The following is a 9,350-nucleotide window of genomic DNA, read 5'->3' as shown; positions in this document are numbered from 1 at the left end:
TGGAATGCCCCACCCACAGCACGTACACTACCTGTGTTCCCTCCTGCTCACCTTCCTGCTGGGACCTGCAAGGCCAGTGCGAGGACACCAAAGTCCCCTCCGCCTGTGAGGAGGGCTGCATTTGTCAGCCCAGCTACGTGCTCAGTGAGCAACAGTGTGTGCCCAGGACTCAGTGCAGCTGCAGGGATGCCCAAGGCGGCTCCCTCCCAGTGAGTGGGGACGGAAGTAGAGGCAGGGACAACATACCTTGAGGATGGTGCTTTCTCCTTTCCTCAGCCTCTATCAGTGTGGGGTGCATGGACAGCTGGTCCTGCCTAGCGTGTGACAGCAGGGTGGTATCTAGCCAGGTCTGGGCTGGGGTGGTTTGGATCTGAGGAATCCGAACATCTGGGATGCAGCATGGTGTAGTGGAAGAGCGTGGCCTTGGTTTGAATCCTGATGTTACTGTTCAGGGTTCCTGCCTTACCTCAGTTTCTTCATCTATAAGACGGGTCCTCCTGAACATACATAAGTATGTTCCTGAACATACCTCCTGAACGTACCTAAGATACCAAGCGCAATGCCTCTAGGGGGCAGTACAGGGACGTAAGTGTGTGGATGGCACCAGAACTGCCTTTGGCCTGTGCCAATTAAGCCATTCAGACAGCTGGCTTGGGCTGAAAGGGTGAGAGGAAAGAGAATTGGCCCTTCCATTTTCATTCCTTTGTTCTTCCTGTGGCTTCCACAGGCAGGGAAGACCTGGCTCTCCAGTGGCTGCACCCAGAGGTGTACCTGCAGAGCAGGAGCCATTCAGTGCCGGCCCTTCATCTGCCCATCTGGCTCCCACTGCCAGCCCAGCTCCAACGGCAACAGCAGATGCACCCCCAACAGTAAGGGAGGCAGGTGGGGAGGTGGAGAGAGGCAGGGCTAGAGGGGTTGAGGCCGGGAAGCTCTGGAGAGAGAAAGGATCAAGCTCAGGCATGGAGTGGGCCTGGGTTCTCATCCTGACTCTTCCCAGCTCTATGACCACCTGTAAGTTATGACCCTCTCTAGGATTCACTCCTTTAAGGGCAAAAAAGCGGAGACCAGACAAGGAGATTATCTTCCATTTTTAATGGGGCTGAGAGAGGAGAAAGTTGCAGCTCAAGTATCAAGGGAGCTCAGGGATAAGTGGGAAGGTGACAGGGGACATCAGGGCAGGTAAAGGATTCAGGGGGCTGTTATATCTGGGCAGGGTGCCTTCTCAGCATTGGCCCTTCTTGGCAGAATTGGAACAATGCTCAATTTTCGGGGACCCTCATTACCGCACATTTGATGGCCTCAGCTACCGCTTCCAGGGCCGTATGACCTACACACTGATCAAGACAGTGGACATGCTCCCAGATGGCGTAGTGCCCCTGGTTGTGGAGGGACGCAACAAGATGTATATACCTCTAAGCACGATCTTCCTGCATGAAATCATTGTGATGGTCTATGGCTATACGGTCCAGCTTCAGGCTGAACTGCAGCTTGTGGTAAGATCTGGGCCACGTGAAGCAGGTGAAGCCAAGACTCCCTATTCCCTGGGAAGTTCCCAGTAGTGGCTGCCTCATTACAGAAGTCAGAATCACTGCCACACTTGCCTCATGGGGAGAGGCAGCGGAGGGCACGGGATTAAGCAAAAGGCTAGAGAGAGGGAGGGAATGAGAGAGAAGGAGAGCACCTGCAGTATGAAGGTGGAGCCAACTGAGGAAGTACCAGGGGCATCCACTCTGCCAATGTTTTTGCAAGGAAGGGGCTGGGGCTGCTAAGGCAGCCGACCTCAGGGAGGCCTTTGCCATGCAGATAGCGACGCCTACTGGGGTATCTCCGTCCACGGAATGATAGCACAGAGACACTGCGATGTGCAGAGAGAGGCAGAGCCAAGGTGGCAGAGGGTCAGCTTCATTCAGGACTCCCAGTGGCTCCTGTCTTCCTCTTCCAGGTCAACAACCAGAAGATGGCCATCCCCTACAATCCCAATGAGCACCTATGGGTTACCATGAGGGGCCATCGGCTGTATCTGATCACTGACTTTAAGCTGGTGGTCAGCTTTGGTGGAAGGAACAATGCAGGTACCTGAGGGTAGGGGTCAGGAGAGCAGAAGGGATGTTTCTGGGATGGGGGAGGAAAACCACATCTTAGACAGACCAAGCATGGTGAGAGGACTCCTGCCTGGGAGTAGTGCCCTGAATGCCGGTGCAGGCCCTAGGAGGGGCGGGAAATCGAGGGAGGTGGGGAGTCTTGCTCTGAATGCCCTCTTCATCCTGCAGTGATCTCCTTGCCCAGCATGTATCAGGGGCTTGTGCGTGGCCTGTGTGGGAACTTTGACAAGAACCCGAAGAATGAGTTTATGCTGCCCAATGGAGCCCTCATTCAGAACATAAACAATTTCGGCAACAGTTGGGAGGTGAAGATGAAGGGAGGCCTCGCCCGCTTCTCAAGGTGAGAGGGCTGGGGCTCAGAGTAGGGAGGCTCAGGCCCCAGGGACATGAGCAACAGCCCAATATCTGTCCACACCACTCCCGCCCCATATCCTCATCCTCGGCAGAGGAGGAAACCTGTGACGCGGTTTCCTCCCAGACACTTTTATCTGATTCTCTTAATCTTGTAGGGGGCACCTACCTTCTGGATCCGTCTGTGCCCATTCCTTCCCCTTACACTCCTTTTCAGTTCTTTCTAATTTCATGGTCCTTGTGGGTCTCCTCTGACCCTTGGCTACCTCTGACCCAGGTCCATCCAAGAGGAGGAGAAGAGAGAAAAGGAGGAGTTGGGCTTTCATGTGTCAGATTGCAGCCCGGAGCAGCTGGAGCTCATCAATAGCACCCAGGCCTGTAGGGTGCTGGTGGACCCCCAGGGACCCTTTGCTGCCTGTCACCAGACTGTGGCCCCAGAGCCCTTCCAGGAGTGAGTCAGGGGCCCGGGACATTGGGAATTGCTTTTCTCTAGGCCCCGCTGCCCGTCTCTGATTTGCGCTGTTTGGTTCACTTCTCGTGGCCTCAGTTCCTTGTGACATCCCCCCCTCCATGCATGTGCGTACACACACACACGTGCACACACACACATGTGCACTGCCTGATGTCTTTCTGATGGGGCTTCCAGGCCCTCTTCTGCAGGGCTGGGTGTCCTAGTCTCCTCCTCCCCTGACAGCCCCCACCTTCCCTGCTGCTTCCCCAGGCACTGTGTGTTTGATCTGTGTGTCGCCCGAGACCCCAAAGCGCAGGAGGAGCTGCGCTGCCAGGTCCTCAGCGGGTATGCAATCATTTGCCAGGAAGCAGGTACCACCCTGGCCAGCTGGCGGGACCACACCCGCTGCGGTGAGGCACTGACCTTCCCCCACAGCTGGCCCATGACCCCCTCAGCCGTTTCTACCTCTGCTCAGCTCTGCGCCACCACCTTGCCCCCATCTGGGGCTTCCTGTCTAGGTTCCCCATCCCTCAACACTGACCATGTCAGCGTCCTCCCAATCTAAGCCCTCTCTGCCTCTGCCTGGGAAGCCTCATCCCTACCCCATCACGCATTCCTCTCCTTACCAATGTCCCTCTTTGCTCTGCCAGTTCTTTCATGTGCCTTAATGTCACATAGTGATACTCAGAGCCAGCCCACTGCCTGGCTTCCCTGCCTATACTGAGCTGTGTTCTGTGGGTGACTTCGTTCCCTCTCTGGCCCCACACTCCCCACACCTGTTGGGCCAGCCCGAGCTCAGCCATCCTCTCACTCACAGAAGTGACTCTATCCCCTCAGCCTTGGCATGTCCAGCCAATACTGTCTATCAGAGCTGTATGACACCCTGCCCCGCCTCCTGTGCCAACCTGGCAGCCCCTGTGGACTGCAAGGGCCCTTGTGTGGAAGGCTGTGCCACCCTCCCAGGCTATGTCTACAGTGGTGCCCAGAGCCTCCCCCTGGCCCTCTGTGGCTGCACCAACAACGGCATCTACTATCAGGTCAGGGGGCAGTGGGAAGCCCAGGGGGGCAGAGGTTTGGAAGGAGAGCTGAAGGAAGAAAACCAGATCTTCTCCTCCTGGCCCTTCCCTCCTCTCCAGCGGGGAGACAGCTTTGTGACTGATGATTGCTCTCAGCGCTGTACCTGTGCCAGGGCAAAGGTCCTGCTGTGTGAGCCCCTCAGCTGTAGTGCCGGGGAGATCTGCACCTTGGGGAACCACACTCGTGGCTGTTTCCGAGGTGAGCCCAGACCACCCCTTGGCTTTAAGCTGCCTTCGTACCTCCTGGGTCCCTGGACTCCTCCCCTTGATGTCAGGAAGGTCGTGCCATTTAATCTTGCTTTCTTACTCAGTCCCCTCCTTTTTCGGGAGGGGCAAAGGGTGAGGACCCGCTGTGTCCTGAGTATCTGCTATCTGCTGGGCACTATGCTGGGGCCTTTTCCAAGCATCGGCTTCCCATGATCTTCTTTAGTCCTTGCTCAGCACTTGGTAGCAAGCATAGCCTCCCCATTTTATAGGTAAGGAAAATGGAATTCAGAGAGCATGAATAATTTCCTCAGAGCCCAGAGCTAGTGAGTGCAGAGCCAGAAATGGAAGCTGCTGCTTTGTTCCCCAGGGTTCCAGCCTGTGAGTGTCCCTGACTGTGGGTGTCCTCCCGGAACGACCCACCACAACCCCTACTCTCCTTGTAGAAAGGCCATGTCTACAGAACCCCTGTCAGAATGATGGGTGGTGTCAGGAGCATGGTACCCACTTCACCTGTAAGTGTGAACTTGGTTATGGGGGAGAACTCTGCACGGAGCCTAAGGATGTGCCACCCCGCAAAAAGCCAGGTAAGAACTTCAACTCAGGCCCTGTACCCTTATAGCCCCTTCTCCACCAAAAACTGCCACAGCATTATTCCATGTATACAGTGTTCACATCTATAGATACTATTATAGGTATATAACAGATAATATAGTATTAACATAATCTATATTATAGAAAAATATAATATATAACATGATCCCCATAGATTAGCAGGACAAGCATTCTCAAAGATTCTGAGTCTCCGTGCCCGTCACCTACCCATATTCTCTGGAATCTTCTCTCTGAACCCTAGCTCTTCCGAGGTCCATAGGCCTCATGCCCAGTTTTTTCTCCTCTTGTACCACTCTAGGCCTCTCCAGAACCTTTTAGTGTTTTTCCCCATTCAAAACTACAATTCCTTTGAGCCTATGGGCCAGTGGTTTTACAACTTTATCTTACCTGATTGGGGTAGGGTGGGGCAGAATGGTTTAACGTGTGTATTCCAGGACTCATCCCAAGATTCAGATTCGGTAGGTGTGGAGTGAACCCAGAAATCTGCACTTTTAACAAGCTCCCAGGTGATGGATCAAAGTGATTCTAGGGTACCTTTTTGAGAAGCACTGGCTGATACCAGGGGACCAACTGGATGAACATTCCCCTAAAAGGCTTATGGGAGTCATGTCAAGAAACAAAGGGTTCCTGAGGGGCAGCACTAAGACCTTGGAGCCCGTGGGGCTCCAAGAGGGAGAACCAGCCACAACCAGGGATTTAGGGGGATGCAGTCTCTTCAAGATGGCAACCAAAGACCCCCTTCCTATCCCATCCCAGAAGCATCCAACTTTGTGGCCATCCTGTTGGGAATGCTGGTGCCTGTGGTGGTCATAGTGTTGGCAGTGACCAGAAAATGCATTTCCAGGAAGAGGAGGAGGTGAGTTCTAAGAGAGGAGACAAGGAGGGGTGGCTAGGGGTGAGTGAGCATGGGGAGTGGGCGCTGACCTTCTGTAACCCACCACCGCCTCCTAGAGAGAAAATGCAGAGCCAGAACAGAGACAGGCTGGCAGACACAGGTAAGAACCAACCCATTTCTCAGGACCTTGGCTACTGGGAGTTGAGTTTGCCTCCAGCACAGGTTTTCTCACTTTCTCCTCAGGTTTGGTTCCAGAGCCTACCTTCAAAGTCCTTCAGTTTTGAGTTATTCTCAGAAAAGGAGAGAAAATAAAATTATTCATTTTTGAGATGTGAATTTCCATATGATCACTGGGTCTGTGAGATGGCCTTTGGCGGGCAGGGTATGAGGGAAACAGGTGTGTGGGGGTCTAGGGCTCAGCGCCCCATAAAATGTCCAGAGAGATCTGAGGTGGTGAGGGGCTATTTGTCCCTTAGGCAAAGCCACACAGGGATGGGCCATCAGTCCTCTGGCTTCTGGAATACAGGCGAAAAAACTGCACTTTCCCTCTTTTTCCTAGAAATTCTTTCTGAGAGGACTTGGACCCTGTGTGGGGTAGCGAAAGGCGATTCTGAGTTTGACATTTCTAACAATGGATGACTTGCTAGGCAGGGGCTGAGGATGGGGGAATGTGGCTTTTTCTAAAGTGTGAATAGGCTTGTGCCCCTCTGGGGAGGCCCCTACCTTCTGCACAAATCCATGGCCCAGAAAGGGAAATGAGGGTGGGGCTTGGGGCCTCTTGCTGAGGACCCTTGAGTTCCATCCCAGAAGTGTCTTGGTCACCTCAGCCTGAGGTCAAAGGACAAACATTCCTACTGCTAACCAGCCTGATGCCTCCCACCAGGCAGGTCCTTGTTTGGGGGAGAGGGCTACATTTTGCTTGGGCTCTAAGAAGGCTGGCAACTTTGCAGGGGCGGGGCGGGGGGGTCAAGTGTCAGGATGTAGGACCCCAAAGGACAGGGGACTTGGGTTTGGGGATGCTAAATCAGGCAAGACACTAAGTTCTAGAAAGGTATCCTTACTCTGCTTATCCTGAGATGGCTAACCCTGCAGCAACCTTCCTTTAAGGGAGACCTACCCTGGGTGGAAAAAGGGCTCTGGGGAGGGAGGTTTGCCACTGGCCAGACCACTCTGCCCCTTGGCTGGGGGAAGCAGCTCAAGCTGGGCATGGCAGGCTCAGGGGGTCTGGAGCTGGGCTGGCCATGCTTTAATCTGGGCATCATGGGGCTTCCTGCTGTACACCTGCCCAGACCGTTGCCTGGTCTTTAATCTTTTGCTTCTGTCCATTTGTACTGGTCCCTTGACCTCTGTTCCTCTTCTGGCCAGCTAACATCATCTTCTCTAGCCCGATGTCTGGCTGGCAGGGGAAGGGGGTGGCCTAGGCCTGCATCCTCTGGATAGACCTCCCTCCCTCTGGACCCACACCCCCTCCATCCTTGGCAAAAGTCTTTCTCTCCCTGCATCTTAGAGGTACAAAATATGGGCAATGTCGTCAAGGGAGAAGGAAACAGAGGATTCCTGAGTATTAAAGACCCCAGAAGAGGTAGGAAACTGGGGATAGGATTACTGGCTGAGGCTCCCTGGGCTGGGAGGGACAGAAATTGATTTAAGGGCCTGCACCAACCCCAACACCACAGGGGGCAACTTAGATACAAAAAAGGCGCAGCTGCTCCAATTGAACAAAGCTGGCCCCCTCTGGGCCTGTCCCTACAGGTGTCCCCAAAGGAAGGCAGACTGGGGGCAAAGGAAACAGAAGATAGCAAGAAAGACAATGGGGGTTGACCCCATCCTCATCTTCCTGTTTGGAAGAAGTAGGAGGAAAACAGGTAGTTTCCCCCTCCCCTTCCCAAAGAGGCTGGGAGAACCTGCCTGGGCAGCATCTTGAAAGGGGGAATTGTACTCCCGACCCAAACCCAGCCCAGTACTGTGTGTGCACATGTGGGGGAGCTGCCCCTCCCTCACAGCCAATGCAGACACACCCCTCTCGCCTTTAAACCAACCCCAGCTGTCAGCATCTGGTCCACATCTGTCTCCTTCATCTGACTGGACCCCCACACCAGAGCATGTTCTCAACTTCAGGGGGCTATAGGGCAGGGCTGTGAGCTCAGGGCCTCCTCTGCTTCACACAGCCCCTTCCCAGAGCAGGGGAGCCAGGGGGTGGCCCCACCCTGGAGGTGCCCCAGGCTCTTCGCAGAGCCATTTGGAGCCTGTTAGAAGCAGCTGCCAATGACTCATCTTCCACTGCCCCCACCACACCACCTCAAACACACCCTGGGGCTGAGAACTAAGCACCCAGCCTCTCACAGCCCCATCTCTAGATCTCCCTCCCCTCCCCTCCCTTCTCCATCTCCCACTCCCAATCAGCCCCAGAGCTTCCACACCTCCCATTTTTCTTTTATTTATATATATAAAAAATCGTTTTAAATATAATTTAAGAACCCCTCCAAGCACCGGTGTCTGTCTCTGGTTTCCATACCACCTCGCCGCCCCCCGCCCCCATACCCCCTTGTAGACACAGCTTGGGGGTACTTGGTGGGGCAGGGAAATGTCTGGGGGTTGTGGTATGACCAAGGCACTGTCTGAAAATAGACACAAGGGTGGGTCCATGTTTCAACTTGGGCAAAGGAGGCCATAATGAAACAGGTCCCCCCAACACAAAAAGTTATGACAAGGACAGTAGAAAAACAAAAACAAAGGAAAAATAAGACCAAAAACAAAAAATAAAACTCAAAAACCTTCAATATGAAGGCAGCAGATAGGGGAGGGGCATTTACAAGGGAAAACTGAGTTCAGTGGAGACAGCAGCATGGTTGGGACATCTAAGTCCAATGAATTTGTCACTGGGCCATGACACCCCTTTCCTGCCTCCTGTCACGGCACTCCACTCCCGAGCTCACAGGCTTGTCACCCTCTTCTCTTTGGTCTGCAAGGTCTGTAGGGCTGTGGCCCCTCAAGATGAGGAGGGGCACCCGGGGGCCCTAACTGGGGATCAGAGGGAAGCCGTGGGGATCGGGCCAAACACCCTTGGAAAGTTGGCAGATTATGGGTGCTTCTTTTCCCTCTGGTCACACCCAATCCTGAGGGAAAGGCTCCCACATCATTGGTGTGGGGTTCCCCACCTGGGGGGCATGTTATTTCTATACTCCCATATGGCATAATTCCCAAATCCTGTCTCTCCAAATTGCCAACTCCCCACCCCCATGGCTTCAAAGTGCAATCCAGTGGGGCACAGGGATGGGAGTTTCTTGGATCCCCACCTGACTCTGCCCCCAAAAGGGGAACTATTTCCCTGGCCTGGGAATTCCTGCTGCTGCAGAGTTGTGGGGCCAGACGAAGAGGTGTAGGTCAGTACTGGGGGGCTGGTGCTCCCGACCCGCCCGAGGGTCCAGGTTTGGGCTGGGACTTCATATGCTGTACACTGGCCAGGATTTTCTTCTGGTGTCCCGCCAGAGTGACTCCAATTCGGAGCAGGTCCCTGGTGAAGAACGGAGAGCTAGTTGAGGCCATAGGGCTCCCAGAGCGACTCCCCTGGTTTAGTTCCAGAAACCTGGTCACTGGGACTGTCAGCCAATCAGGAAAGACAGCGGGGGAGGGGCACACATCATAGTTGCCGGGCAGTTTCCGGAGGATTTAGGAGCCAGGGCTCACTGCTTCTACGCAGCCGCAGTAGGGGGTGG

General features: G+C 54.3%; 2 protein-coding genes across 2 annotated transcripts in view; one reads left to right on the top strand and one right to left on the bottom strand.

The window, feature by feature from the left end:
* Nucleotides 1-7,055, top strand: part of ZAN (zonadhesin) — a 33,459-nt gene extending 26,404 nt beyond the window's left edge. The window contains exons 35-47 of the mRNA XM_039848933.1: nt 1-209; nt 728-869; nt 1,246-1,493; nt 1,943-2,072; nt 2,271-2,442; nt 2,731-2,904; nt 3,175-3,314; nt 3,742-3,941; nt 4,041-4,179; nt 4,631-4,771; nt 5,556-5,655; nt 5,751-5,794; nt 7,000-7,055. Of these exons, the coding sequence (XP_039704867.1) occupies nt 1-209; nt 728-869; nt 1,246-1,493; nt 1,943-2,072; nt 2,271-2,442; nt 2,731-2,904; nt 3,175-3,314; nt 3,742-3,941; nt 4,041-4,179; nt 4,631-4,771; nt 5,556-5,655; nt 5,751-5,794; nt 7,000-7,055 (1,895 nt within the window). The remainder of the gene's footprint in view (nt 210-727; nt 870-1,245; nt 1,494-1,942; nt 2,073-2,270; nt 2,443-2,730; nt 2,905-3,174; nt 3,315-3,741; nt 3,942-4,040; nt 4,180-4,630; nt 4,772-5,555; nt 5,656-5,750; nt 5,795-6,999) is intronic.
* Nucleotides 7,056-8,051: 996 nt separating this feature from the next.
* The window catches only part of EPHB4 (EPH receptor B4), a 15,582-nt gene continuing 14,283 nt past the window's right edge, over nt 8,052-9,350 (bottom strand). The window contains exon 13 of the mRNA XM_039848932.1: nt 8,052-9,148. Within this exon, the coding sequence (XP_039704866.1) occupies nt 9,019-9,148 (130 nt within the window). The 3' untranslated portion in view covers nt 8,052-9,018. The remainder of the gene's footprint in view (nt 9,149-9,350) is intronic.

This window comes from Pteropus medius, unplaced genomic scaffold (genome assembly GCF_902729225.1).
Source record: "Pteropus medius unplaced genomic scaffold, Ma_sr-lr_union100, whole genome shotgun sequence".
In the NCBI taxonomy this organism is placed as follows: Eukaryota; Metazoa; Chordata; class Mammalia; order Chiroptera; family Pteropodidae; genus Pteropus; species Pteropus medius.
Note: the sequence above shows the minus strand (reverse complement) of the source record. Positions and strands in the feature narration are given on the sequence as shown.